At 35.8% G+C, this 14,290-nt stretch overlaps 2 protein-coding genes across 2 annotated transcripts; one reads left to right on the top strand and one right to left on the bottom strand.

Moving 5' to 3' along the window:
- The first annotated feature begins 538 nt into the window (after positions 1 to 538).
- On the top strand, positions 539 to 4,103 carry LOC113778825. The gene is made up of 2 exons (XM_027324327.1): positions 539 to 1,371; positions 1,878 to 4,103. Exons 1-2 carry the CDS (start codon positions 717 to 719, stop codon positions 4,055 to 4,057), a joined length of 2,835 nt encoding a protein of 944 aa, XP_027180128.1. The 5' UTR covers positions 539 to 716; the 3' UTR covers positions 4,058 to 4,103.
- Positions 4,104 to 7,695: 3,592 nt separating this feature from the next.
- On the bottom strand, positions 7,696 to 9,308 carry LOC113776743 (transcription factor bHLH18-like). The gene is made up of 3 exons (XM_027321806.1): positions 8,754 to 9,308; positions 7,859 to 8,266; positions 7,696 to 7,782 (listed from the first exon to the last, which is right to left on the bottom strand). The coding sequence occupies exons 1-3, from the start codon at positions 9,306 to 9,308 to the stop codon at positions 7,696 to 7,698; spliced, it is 1,050 nt and encodes a 349-aa protein (XP_027177607.1).
- Between the last annotated feature and the right edge of the window lie 4,982 nt (positions 9,309 to 14,290).

The following is a 14,290-nucleotide window of genomic DNA, read 5'->3' as shown; positions in this document are numbered from 1 at the left end:
TAGCGATTTTTCACATAACTCTCTAATAATTTTAAAAATTATATACAACTTTATCATGATTTGGACTAAAGTATCAAAATAATGAAAATTATCTTCAACAATGTAACTCACAAAAATGTCGAAATTAATCTTGTTTAAAAACTAATATAATTAAAGTGGTCAAAATATATAAATATAATATACATGATATTTTAGCCTCTTATAATTATGCATTTTATCATATAACTCCCTTATGATTTGGTACTTTACCATATAACTTTTTTATGGTTTTCAAAATAGATACATAATCTTCTGTGATTAATAAATAATTTTTAATTTTATATAAGGACACTTTTGATATTTTAGTTGACACTATTATGAAATACAAATTACTTTAATTCAAATTATAATAGAATTATATACATTTTTTAAAATTACAAGAAATTATATGAAAAAGCGCTAAAAGTGTAATTTACCCGAGTTGTACTTAACAATCCCAGGTCCACTTTGGACACACATAAAACCTCTCCAAAATCTTTGCCAACCGCCGTTCTTCTTCCGTTCCACCCAGAACTCCGACCAAAATTTTTTTCCCTGAATCGCTGAAATCTCCGTCCAAATTGCTAACTCCCGTCCACTGCTCCGACCAGAACTGAAAACAATCATGATTATAGCATGAGTCAGCTCAAGCCAATTGAATTATGAAGCTATAGCAACGGGAGAAGAAAGCAAAACTTATGGAATTTTCAGAGGAATGGAAATCTCTATGGCCAATTTCCTCAGTTTTCAACCCGCCGCTCCTCCTCCTCGATGGAAACCCGCCACGACCGCCAAAACGAACGCGTCTTGAAGATGAAGAAGAAAAACAAGAAGAGGAAAAAACCCATGAAGAAATAGGTCCAATAATATTCACCTCATGTCCGAAATCCCTTATTCAACTCTACTCTTCACCATCTTTAGCCCCTCGGCTTCCAGTGCCTTATCCTGGACTCACGCTCGCAAGATTCCTCGTATCCTCCACCTTGAATTCCGCCACTCCACTGTCTTCTATTACTTATTCCGTTTCTTCTCATATTGCTTCTGAAATCGGGTCTGAGCTCGTACTCGCCCAGCATGAATCTCATGATTATTTACATGGGTTTAATTGCCTTCAGTTGCTCCGGCTCCCTTGTGATGGTGATGATGAAAGCTGGGCTTATTTGGCATTTTTTCCTGCTGGGGAAAATTGTGAGCAAGTTGGATTTGTTAAATTATTTTTAAAGGGAAACTTCCAGTTGGAGGTTGAGCTAAATCATGGGAATCAGGACGTCTTTGTTGCTAATCAGAAACTTAATAGTCGGATTTTGCAGTTGCTGGTGAACCCTGTTTCTGATTTTGATGATACTTTATCAGGTAATCTTGTATTGAATTTTTAGATCTTTTCTTAATATTTGGGCTTTTTGAATGTGGTAGATGGTTTTTTAATGGTTATTACTCCTTTTATTCTTAAGTCAATGTCTGATTCATTGTCGTAAGGGAGTTGTCATGTTCTTGGGATAGAATCCTAAGGGTCTGCGCATTTGCGTGCCAATTTTTGTATATGGAGCTGCGGTGTTGATACGATAGTATCGTTTTGTGGAATGTTCCGTTCTTTTGAGAGATTTTTTATGTAAAACTGACTAAAGTAATGGAAATGGATAATGCTTTGAGAATAAAGCCCCTTAATTGCAAATGCAGATTATGGAAGCTGAATAATTGCGTTTTTTATGAACTAGGAAACAACTTCTGTAGGGCTCGGGGAATTGCCAATGGAAGAAATGAAAATATTGTTGTTAGAAAATTTTGGCATTGTGTATATTGGTAGGATATTAAAGTTATTTAGCTAAGGCTAAGGTCTGATCCTGGTGATTTAATTTCAGCTGATGCAGCCAGTTCATTTTCTTCTTCTGCTGGATTAGCTGTTGTTGGATATTTGATGGCATGTAGCATACATTCTGTGTATTGGTATGCAGTGAAGACTACTAGTGGGGCTGATGGTTTGGGGGTCAAGTGCGCAAAGGTAGATTTTGTGGGTCAGAGATTGTTTGGGATTTCTGAAGTTGTTCATGCCTGTTGGAGTCCGCATTTATCTGAAGAGAGTGTTGTCTTGCTAGAGACCGGTGAACTGTACTTGTTTGGTATTAGTTCTTGCTTGGAAAAGCATCCTAGTTCAAACAACAGAGTGGGAATGAAGAAACTGAATGCTTTATGGAGCAAGAATAAAGATTTTGAGAACAGTGGCCGTGGTGGTTGGATAAGTGTTGAATTTAGTTGGCATCCAAGAATTTTGATTGTTGCTCATGCGGTTGCTGTATTCTTAGTTGATGCTAGGTCTTGTGGGTGCAATTTGAGCTGTTTGCTGAAAATTCAGATGCTGTCTAACATACAGCATGATAGATTCATCGGTCTCTGTCGAACTGGTTGTGACGGATTCAGGTTTTGTGTGACCTCTGGAAGATTGCTCATGCTTTGTGATGTAAGGCAACCATTTAGGCCACTATTGCGATGGGTGCACAGTCTTGATAATCCACGTTACATCACTGTTTTTAGGTTGTCAGAGTTAAGGTCAAATACCAAGGATGACAAGTGGGCAACAGACTCAGGCTCTTGCATCTTGCTTGGATCATTTTGGAACAGTGAGTTTAGTCTTTTTGTATATGGACCAAACAACAAGACAAAAACTGTTTCTTCTGAAATATCAAAATTTTGCAACTCCTTTTATGCCTGGGGTCTTCCTTCAGAGTTCTCGTTGTCAGCTTATGGTACTCATTGTGGACGTTTTCTCATAAGAGAAGAGTGCTTGAAGGATGCTCTTCCTGTGTGGTTTGATTGGAGACAGAAAACAGGTGTAGTTCTGGGGTTTGGTATTTTCAGTAGGGACCCCCTAGCTCCCTTGCCAAAATCAGACACTGTGGATGGATTTCTGTTAATTCGGTTAACGTCCTCAGGGAAATTAGAAGCACAGAGATATCATGCAGTGGGAGAATGTGGTAGAATTTCTGATGAAGCCCACAGAAAGACATTATGCAATTCTCAGGCAGATCTTTTGTACGAAATGAGCCATGAAGAGGATGACTTGAACATCAAATTTAATTTCCTGAATTTTCAGTACCTTCAAGGTTATCTGAATGGTAATCTTGCTGAAATCCTTAGTAAGGAAAGAAAGCAGGTCGACAAAGTTGCCTTAAAAAAGGAAGCTGGAAAGGAGAGTAATGAGGAGTCCATGGTTGGTGATCCCACTGGATATGGGTCACTGCAGAGAATCTTTGATGTGTTTAAAGACATTAATTTGCCAACTAGTATTTATGAGATTGCCTTGAGGTGTATTTGGGCAAATATGCCCGAGTATCTTGAACGTTTGGCTCTCTCCAGCCACTCAAAGTACCCAGAAGCCCCCAAATTTGAATCCTATGGTATTCCTTTTCAAATACCATCGTACTGCGGCAATACTAAGTCGCGCAAATTTCTGCCTTCCAAAGCTCTTAAGCAGTCCTTTCTGCCCCCTCCTTTTTGGCTTACTCTTCATATGGATATTTCTGGTATGCTTGGTAAAAAAAATCTAGTTATACGGTCAGCAGAAGAAGAAATCCAACTTCAGTGTGATGGGGTTATGGAAGCAGCTGATGAACTAACAGGGGCACGTAATGAAGCTGAATCAGAGCTTGATGGTACCTATGCTGTTTCCCTTGCTGATGATACTGACGAAATTAATATTGGGGATGGAGATGTAAGAAACTTCTTTTTTCATAAACCTGTGGCATTATTGGATGAGGTCTGTACAATGGAAATAAAGTGCGAAAAGTTCAGAACTTGGAGCAAGAGATTCACAACCTTTTTATACAGAAAGCAAGAGCTTTCCCCAGATGTCAGTCCAGAGATGGTTGGCCTAGACCTGCTTAATGCAGGGTGCCCAATACAATTGACATTTAATGATTCTGATATCTCTTTTGACCCAAACGAGCTGAAGACACTGAAGTTGCTAAAGAAACAACATTTGGATTTTCAGAAAGGGTTTGGGTTGTATCAGGAATATGTTACTAGGGGTAACTTCAAGAAATAATGTGTACTTTCCGTGTATATAATTTGTCTTTTGGCCTCTTCAATTTTGTACCTTGGTCAATACCTATTTTTGGTTGCTGGGCTAGGCCTTTGGTACATGTTACATAATCAGAATTTTGTAACATAATCAGAATTTTGTAGACTAGAAAAACAGAACCTGATTTTGATCTGAAGATGAGTAAAAGATGGTATAACTTAGAAGACACAAGCAGGAGAACCTAAGATGGCGTCGAGGAAAAGGGAAGAACAAGATAAAAGAAATAATGTTAGGGATAATTGCAGATACCTCCCCTGAGGTTTATAATAGTTGCACTCACCCCCTCTCATGTTTCGAAAATAGCACTAACCTCCCCTGAACTTAATGTTTTAATAGTATTTTTAGTCCATGTTGGAGAAAGTACCATTAAAAAAGTATTTTGAGAAGTGAGATGATAATGTTGTTTCATTTGTACCATTTTTTCCTCTTGTAAGGTTGTATTAGTAAAAGAATGAAAAATATTAAAAATTGGAAACAATTAGTGAAACTCAAGGGGATGTAAGTGCGAAGAGAATAAGTGCAATAACAACAACTAGAAGAAGCAACAAAAATATGTTCAGAAATCTGAAATTCTAAAAAATATAAAATGTACAATCAACTCAAAAAAATTTTCTTCACTAGTGTGGGTAGAAACTTCTCAAAAACAAACAGAAGTTTGTTTTTTTTTTTTTGTGTGGTTAGTTTGCTAACTAAAAGTAAAGTAGTGGTGCCAAAAGAATGGCTTCATCAAGCTATTGGAGAGAATCATGGACTTCGCCAAAGTGACAAAGTCAGAACAACCAAATGCCACAGTCGATACACTACTTATCATCAATTTGATAATTACTTTGATGACTATTGCTGTTGTACCTTTATTTCTACTTTCTTTCTCCACTCGTTTTATGAATGCTTAAGATGAAGTGAGTTCAACCAAAACCACTAGAATTTATTCTCTTACGGAGGTTTGCTTGGAGTTCTTTCCTCTGCATTTTTCTTGCTTTTGCTTTTCTTCTATGTAGATAATGTACAACTTGGATTGTCTTCTCAAGAGTTGTCAATTACAAAATGACACCATGTTGAAACATTAATTGGCGCCATTTTGTGGCACCATTTTGTAAGTGCACTTGTAGTGCCTGATCAGGTAAGAAATATCCGTTAATCTTGTTTAATTAGTTATCATGAAATTATTTATTGTCCTAACTTTTTTACCCCAAATTTGTTTATTAACAACTTAAATTCTTAGGATATAGAAGTAAATTCACCCTATCTTATATCAATTATGCCCTAAATTCGTGCTAGGGAAGTCAGCGCTATTTTCAAAATCTTAAGAGGGTAAATGCAACTGTCAGAGACCTCTCCTGAGGTTTCTGCAATTATCCCATAATGTTATGATTTGGCTTGGGTGGCAGAGAGAGGAGCAAGTAAAGAGGAAAGAAATGGCACTGGAAGAGACTAAAATGAACGACCGCATGGCAATTAGGAATGTAATGTGATTTTTTTTCTTTTGCTTATAATTATCAATGCTTACTTTTCCTTTTCAAAAAAGTTAAATTATGCCAATATTTAAACCACACTTTACATGTTTGCAATTTTCAGAAAAAAAGCTTTGATCACATATGATGATAAAAAAAAAACCAAAGAAGGGAAATAAAAACAAATTATGGGAGTTTTCTAAAACATGGGTAGTTATTAAAGTTCACTAAATTGTTACTTTGTATAAATACTATATTAGGGAATTGTAGAGTGAAGTAAGATTATTTATTAGCCGGTTCAAATTGTTTTAAGCTCTAAACTATAAATGTCATTTTGCTAATTTCACGAGGAAGGAGAAATTTTGTTTACCATGAGATCAAGTTTAAAGACCAACTATTACAATCTCAAAACCGAGCAGATAAGCAATAAAAAAGCTTAAGACAATTAGATTTGTAGAGGTCGCGATCTTATATTTTTAATGAAAGAGGTTAAGTGATGTAGAATATATATGGAAAATGGGTACTACTTATATCCATTTTTTTTAAAATCTAAATTCTTTTTAACTTTTTTCCTTTTTCTTGTATTCTCTTTACATGTTTGTTTTTTGACATGAGATTTTTTTTTGGGGATAAAATCTATGTTGAATTTTAAATGAATATGTAAGATACAAAATTAAATAATTATAAATCAATTTTTTTTAAAAAAAAATTAAATCATAAGAGGGGCGGGGGCGGGACGGAAAGTACCCATTGATCTGACTCTCTTTCAGCGAGTGCCCAGTCATGGAGTACTCGTTGACACACAGGACGGATAAGAGTCAGAAAATTGCTCCAAATGCTGAGTCAGATGAGTACCCAACTCGTACCCACCCCTACCTAGTGTTCCTAATTCTTTATTCCGCTTTCTTATATCAATCTCTATTGTGTCTTCCTTTAAAAAAAAAAAATCTCTATTTTGTCTTCTATTCTTTCGCCATTTGAGTAGCAGTAAGACGGATATGGAAATTTCTTAAACACTACCACACAAGAAGATAAATATTCCATTGATTCGAAGTCCGGTAAACATATTTCCATGTGTTTTCCAAGCATATTGCATCGACTCTCCATTAAAGAATTGAGAAGTATCAGTCTCCAAGAAATTAATAACACTCTCCAGTTCAGTATTGGCAAGTAGGCAATAAACTAATTTACCTAATATGGGAAGAAGTATAAATATTATAGTTTTGTGACATAATAACACATCCTTAATCATTAATCACCCAGTGGCCAAGTGGGATGTTGACTCTCCAACTTCCCAGGAACAATTGACTTGATTTAGGTTAATCACAGGGACATTAATCAATTGCAAGATATAATTGCTCCTTTATCTTATTCTGCTTTGACGAATATAATAAGTAACAACATGTGTGATATATAAGATCCTGTAACCATTCTTTCAACTTGCCTGGAATTGATGCACTTAATTACATGAACTAATGGATTACATGGTACTTGCACAATTGTAAAATAAAGATCAACTTGACACCAATTAAGACAAGAAATATGTCAACTGGGCTCATTTGGATCTGATTATAGATGGAAAAAAAAGGGCAACGGGTGATCAGCAAACTAAACAGAAATGCGGCATATTGAGAGGGAAAAAAAAGGGCATATGGGTGAATCGATCAAAAGGATAAAAATGCTATGAAACTAATATATAGCAATAACATGTATATTTGAGCTGAAGAAAATGGTTAGAATGTGATATTGGCGAGAGTTTGATGACTTATTTTAGATGAAAGAAAGTCCAATGACCAAAATAAGACATTTAAGAAGGTGTGATCAACTTTAGTGCATCTGCTACATCCCAATCAAGTTCATGGTATGCAATAGCTGAATGGAGGTTTTCACTGTTGTTTACACCCTTTGATGGAAGAAATATGGCGCAATTGCTTGGCTAAATTCCATTCTGAATTTTAAACTATAGGTTGATTTTCACTTTAGTTCTTAAATTTCAATTTCAGATATTTTACCTCCTAAAGTATGAAACTGATAAATACAAATTTTTCTTATTTTAAAGTCTCCTATTCTGGACATGGACTTGGAGATTACTTTTGCTTACATCCAAATTGCTTTGTGAAATTTGAAGGGGGACAGCAATTCAAGTGTTGTTTATGATCTTCCATCATAAAGGTTTGCCAGAGCCTGTCGTATTTTATTTGCAAGAACCTCCGCAGTCATGCAGAATTCCTCATTCACCTGCAACCAAAAAATACCTTTGATCAAGTTCGAGTTCATAATCATTAATTCCTGGACTGCACTAACCGAAAAATACCTGTGCAACTGCACCAATAGAAAGCATGCCATCCCCAAATTGCAAAAAGCTGCTGCTTTTGATAGTTAATTGGATCTTGTTCATTAGGGAACCGAATTCGAGCAAGATTTCTTCGTGATTCTTGCATTCGATTTTTATTAGCATATCTACTCCTGAACTTTTTACTTGAACCTCAACAGCAGACGACGACAACTGATCGCAGCTGCTGTCATCAGAGGTTTTCTCCCCAGATGATGATGCATCGTCGTTGGTGGCAGTAGAACAAATAGGACGAGATTTCTTCATTGCAGAAACAACCAATTCCTCCCGCTGCTTCCTCTTTTTCTCTTCTTCCTCAAAAAACTTCACCCGTTTGTCGAGTTTTTTTATATGCTCCACAGCACCTACAAGCACAGATGCCTTGTCCAACTGCACGCCAACAAAAACAAATCCCAGTGAACCAACTAAAGTTGGAAAAGACACTCCATTGTAATCATCTTGTTCTAGCGGTTAATCAACTATTTCTTTTAGCTTCAAATTACAACCTGGATTTACAATTATTAGCTTGTACCTGTTTTGACCTTGTAGTTATGTTGTTGTATCATGCCTTGTAAATTTACAGACAAATGACAAAATCTTTTGGCCTAACAATCTACTAATGGAACCAACCAAAAACGGAAAGTAAAACCAAAAATTGCTATGAATTATTATTGGAACTACTTTAATATGTTACTAGATTAATTAACATTCACAAAACTTCATTTTTTCACAAGTTTACACATGTGCGTCTGGATGCATACCATATATAGGAAGAAATTAGTACAAAATTTGAACGAATGTTTTATGTCACATATCAAGACATGGCAATTTAAAGAAATCTTTAGTACATTGTACAGAAACAGTAAATCTTAGTTACCTTCTCTAGGTGAGGAACTATAGCTGATAAAGCTATGAAATGCTTGGACAGATTTTTTCGTCGTTTTCTTTCTGCTAAAAGATGATCTTGAGCCTGCAAGTGTGTCCGAGAGAAACCCCTTTTAAAAGGGTCGGTGCCATGCTCTAGAGCTCGATATGATTCCTGATCAAAGGATGTTGGAGAAATAGAAGAGGAGAAGCCTATATTTCCGATAGGCATCATATCTTCGGACTCAGTCTTGACAGAGTAATTTGGTAAGTTGTAGTTCACAGTCCCAAACGAAATCATTCTGGTGGAAGGAGAAGAAGAGGGCTTTGGAGATGTGCCAATGAATTTCGAATTCATGCCGTTGTTGTTCAGTTGGACAGGTGGTTTAAGACTAATGCTATTAATTTGAGAAACATCATGAGGTAGCTTTCTCTTGCCGGAGGATGGATGATTTGGGTAGCTCCCATGATCCGAGGAGGAGGATAGGTCGAAAGAGGTATTATCTGTAGCAGATTCTTCAATGGAGTTCATCATCGGCCACCTATGATTAAGGGCAGGAACATCCATTTCCTAACGAAATTAAGAGAAGAAAAAAAAAAGAAGGCCAAGTCTTCAAATATTGATAAGCAAAACTCCTTCACAATTGGTCAGAACTCAGAAGTGAAAAAAAAGAAGAAGCCATTTCGTGCAAATCTTACCAGTACTTCAGAAAGCCATGATTCAGTTGAAAGATCCATATGGATAGATTTGTTTCTTGCCCTTAAACTATCTGTTAGATAATTTCAGATCCTGAAGAAAAGGAAAACCAACCCACAAATCTTCATTAGATTACAAGGCTGATAAACTAAATCCAGTCTTTACTCTTTAGATCTATCAAACTATCCATTCTAATGCATGACAATCCGGAAAAGCGGGTTTTGGACTGCTAAAAGAACAGAAACTACAAAAATAAGAGGAAAAATTTAACTTTAAAAAGATTTGGCAACCAGCCTAAATCTGGTACTACAGAAGTACTTGGACTAAAGCAGTAGAACAGACATGCTATCATATCTTACAGTACTAACTACTATCATAGGACTAATGATAAGATTCCCATGCAGTACCAGAAACATGTGAAGAAGAGACGAGGCAGAAAACCAAAAATGTGTGGAGGGGGTTACCTCAGAGCAAATCAGACAGGTAGGCAGGTTGCAATTTCAGAGCAAAAATGTGTGGACTAATGATAGGACTAATGCTGTTTCCTGAAAAGGGTTGGTCTTTTTTCCTCTTTTATTGCTGTCTGGAGCTGAACCAAGTAGCTCGGTTCGAGCTCGCGAGCTACTTGGTCAGCAGCTCGAGCTCGAGCTCGATTGACCAAGCTCGATCTCGAGTTCGAGCTCGATTTTGGAAATATGATACTTGAGAGTTCGACGAGCTCTATCGAATTTTTTATAATATATATTTTAATTTTTATTATTGTAAAATGTCAATAATATCATTTATTTAAAATTATATATAAAATATTAATTTTTATTACTTGAGCTTGATTAAACTTGATTGAGCTCGAATAAAATCGATTGAGCTTGATTTGAATTAATTACATTTAATCAAATTCGAGTTCGAGTTCCATAAATTGATGTCGAGCTCGATCTCGAGCTCAGTTATTTTGCCTCGAGTTGAGCTCGAGTAATGCACTACTCGAACTCGACTCGACTCGACAGCACCCCTATGTATGACCCTCCATATGGGTTTTGTTTTATCATGTTTTGCTTAAAAAAATCGAGAACCGAGAGAGAGAGAGAGAGAGAGAGAGAGAGACCGTACGTTAGGACTTAGGAAAACTGAAAGGTTCAATAATGTAGTGAAATCTGAAAACTCACTCGTTAGGACTTAGGAAAACTGAAAGGTTCAATAATGTAGTGAAATCTGAAAACTCACTCGAGGTAGGTTAGGACTTAGGAAGCCTCCTTCGGATGGCTGGGAAGAAAGAATAAACTAATCTCTAATATTTCTTGCGCGTGTAGAAATCATATGTCAAATGAATGGGGCTCTATCCGTCTATCTCTTCGAAGATCGTGCCTCATCTCCCTGTTTTCTGTCTTGCTCTCTTGGTCAGCATTATTTCAAGTTCTGTCAGGTTTGGTCAGGTCAGATTTGTGTACCTTTGCCCCAGGTCTGCTGGGTGACCTTCGGTTGGGAAGGAGGAGGAAAGTTAAAATTATTTCTTCAAGAATTTATTCTTTTCTTTTTTGTTCCTTTTTGGGCTAAAGTTCAAGAAAATGTTCCCACTTTCTGGGAGAAGGAATTTAGGACACAAATGAAGTAAAATAAACTCACGCAGAAATCTTCTAGAGCATTTCTTAAAAAAAGAAAAATTTGTGTGGGCTAACTTAGGTCGGTTCCTAAATGGCTATTGTTGAGATTAAGGACACATTTAGGGTTGCGTTAACTTATTAAAAAGTATTTTCTAAATAGAATATTTAATAAAAATACTTATTAAGTGCTTAATAAATATTTATTAAGTGTTTAAGTGCTTTTAAGTATATAGTTTGAAAACATTGTTCAATAAGTACCTATTGTATTACATGATGTGTAATTTGAAAATTTTTAAATGTATTTATTTCTTTATTTTAGTTCATAATATAGGATAAAATGATTGAATTTAATATTTTATTTTTAAATCACAAAAGCTACTCTAAAAGTATCAAATTTGAACTTTTGCTAAAAGTGCTTTCAATATCAAAAACTCTATTACTAATTTTATATGATGATTTTACAGAGTCTTTTCAGTGTCATGTTTCGGTCCTCTTTCTCGTTACTTAGAAAAAGTGAGCCACTAGTTCAGGTACAAGATACTATCATTACCACCCGGACAATTAGATATCCAACCCGTAATCGCAATGACCCAATTGCAAGGGCGAAACTCTACCAACTGAGTTATATCCTCCGAACCGAGTAGAGCATGCATGAAGTAGTCAGATGCTTCTTCTATTATTTTCCCTGGCATAACTAGGCCATTATAGACTTGAATTAGAAACCTCGTCCGTGAAGTAAATTATTGCACCTACGATCCAAACAATTGGGAGAGAATCAATAATATATTCTTTTTTTGGGAGTGATTCACAACACCTTAAAAGTACTTTTAACTCCGAAAAGTGCTTTTTAATAAAAAAAAACATCGTAACTTCAAACGGAACCTAATTCATCTAGGAACTCTAGATGTAATTTTGTTTTTGCTTTTACCATAGTACAAACTTACATTTTCGACATCAGTATTTGAAAGCTCTGAGTTTTGCTAAAAAAAACTTTAAAAAAAGAAAAGAAAAAGGAGACTTTCCAGAAGTTAACTAAAAAATTTTTGAGATGATGTTGGCACTTGTCCTCTTTAAATTATCAGAATCATACCCCTAATGGGATTGAATTCTTGTAAAGGACACGTGTTAATATTTCAGGGTGTCTAACATGAGCACAACACATTAGTGCGTAACAGAAGATTCATAGCCTTTCTAAACTTTAGAAATTAAGGAATAGAAATACCTAATATACATGAACAAGGACATAAGATAACAATAAAATTAGGAAACTTAGTAGCCTATAACTTTTAAAGTCACAGCGCAAAGCCACAATCTTTTTTTTTTTTTTTTGAAATACGCAAAGTTACATCCTTAGTTTCCTTAACTTGAAATATATCCATAGGATCAAAAATAGTGCGTAAAAAAAAAAAAAAAAAAAAAAGGTAAGTAACACCCAGCGATCTGTTTTTTGGCACAAACGTTTCTTGTGGTAAATATGTACCCGGTAGGTTGATAAACCCTATCACGGAAGATTTAAATTGCACACTTATTTTATCTAACTCATTTACTTTTCACAAAATTCAGGGGTTCAAAATTCATAATTTTCAAAAAAATTTTTTTTTTTTTGGGTTTTGGTGGCGTGGGGGAAGTATCATGGCGTCCTTTCGCATGTTGTTTGGGCTGCTCTTGGGACCATAATAGAACTCATCTTATTTTTTTTTTATGTAAGGAAAGAATAGGCGTAGGCTCCATGGTAGGCGTCGTTTCTCTAGAAAACAAAGGTAATAACTTGGTGGGGTGTCCTTTCAATTGTTTCATTTTATTTTTAGGAATTTGGTTGGGAACACCAAGATATTTGTCCACTAGTTGCCAAGAATTGCTTGTAAACGTGCACACGAGACCCTCAGTGTCACTTTTTCCGTGACAATTCGATGCCACTTTCATATTTATACCAAGTGTCCTATTTATTTAATTTGTCACGTGTTATTTATTTAAATTTCTTCTACCATCACGTGATAAGTGTAATTGGCACTGAATTTGATATCGAATAGTGGCATAGAGGATCCCAACTGCTTTTTTTTTTTTTTTCGATTGTCATCTCTACTCCTACTCTATCTACCGAGAGGCTCAAATTGAACCCTTACCTCCCACCCACCAAAGCCTTAAGGACTTGGTGGTGACCACCAGCCCAAGAACTGGTGGTTCCCAACTGCTTGATTTTGGCTTTTCTATGCGCTAAACAAGGAAATTATGGCCACCAGTGCAATTATGGCCACTGAGGATCTCGTGTGAAAATCAAGTGCCAGCTTGCGTTGCAAATCATTATAAAAGGGAAACTCGTACATTCTGGCATCTAATTAACTAATGCCCAGCCCCACTAATCATGTCTTATCTCCGTGTAAGTCCAAAAGAGTACTTCTTAAGAAAAATGTTAGCCATTTTTAATATTAATGGATTCAACCGGAGTAGCGGGTTTTTTATGTTTGCATCTCATGCATGTTTCACGCACTCGTCAGCTTCTGGTTCTAATGAAACGGGGGAAAGACACTTGGGTTAATTGCTATGATCAACATCCACCCATTTTTGGACTAATAGTAATGGAGTTAACATTACTACTTTCCAGTTTGAGGTTGAGGCACAGATGACTGATATCGGGCAAAAACCATTCACTTTAGTTCTTCTAAGTAAGTAATCTGCAACACCTCTTCAATTTCCTCCAAAAAAATTTAAGGCTTTCGATGTGTTTTTAGTAGATCTGAAAATTAGATGAAAGGAGTATGAGTTTTTCTTTGTCTTCAAAACTAAATTTCTTTGAGAATTGATACAGCTCAAGGAGTAATTGATCTACTCCATCTCTTTCTTTTTACCGTTCAACATCTTGGAAAACCATGTTGCAGAGAAGGTACCATACAGGTTTGAAGGATGGAGACAAATAATATGTCTAAAATTAAGCTAATCCTTGTATGATTGCTAATCTTAAAACTTCCTGCTATGTCTAAAAAAAAAATCTAATTTGGTGATAAATATTCGAGGACTTTGGTTTGGTATTTTTTGGTGGGTTACTACTAGATGATGAAGGAAAATATTTTCCTTTTTTTTGATAAAAAAAAAAAAAGCTTAGCGAAGTGCCTGAGACAAAAAAAAATGGCAAAATTATGTGAGAGGAAGATAGAGAGAGATTGAGATTTCTACTCGAGTTTCATCAAAATTGATCGGACAAAAACAGTGGGCACCCAAAATTCCACATGCAATTGGAGTTCTCAATATTCATTAAAG

The sequence above is a fragment of the Coffea eugenioides genome, chromosome 7, assembly GCF_003713205.1.
Source record: "Coffea eugenioides isolate CCC68of chromosome 7, Ceug_1.0, whole genome shotgun sequence".
NCBI classification, from domain to species: Eukaryota; Viridiplantae; Streptophyta; class Magnoliopsida; order Gentianales; family Rubiaceae; genus Coffea; species Coffea eugenioides.
This window is presented reverse-complemented; position numbering and strand designations above follow the sequence as displayed.

Coding starts and splice junctions, on each gene's coding strand:
- LOC113778825 (XM_027324327.1), top strand. CDS start 717: ATGGAATTTTCAGAGGAATGGAAATCTCTATGGCCAATTTCCTCAGTT. Junction 1,372..1,877: donor TTTTGATGATACTTTATCAG/GTAATCTTGTAT, acceptor ATTTAATTTCAG/CTGATGCAGCCAGTTCATTT.
- LOC113776743 (XM_027321806.1), bottom strand. CDS start 9,308: ATGGATGTTCCTGCCCTTAATCATAGGTGGCCGATGATGAACTCCATT. Junction 8,267..8,753: donor TAGTTCCTCACCTAGAGAAG/GTAACTAAGATT, acceptor GTTGGCGTGCAG/TTGGACAAGGCATCTGTGCT. Junction 7,783..7,858: donor CTATTGGTGCAGTTGCACAG/GTATTTTTCGGT, acceptor TTTTGGTTGCAG/GTGAATGAGGAATTCTGCAT.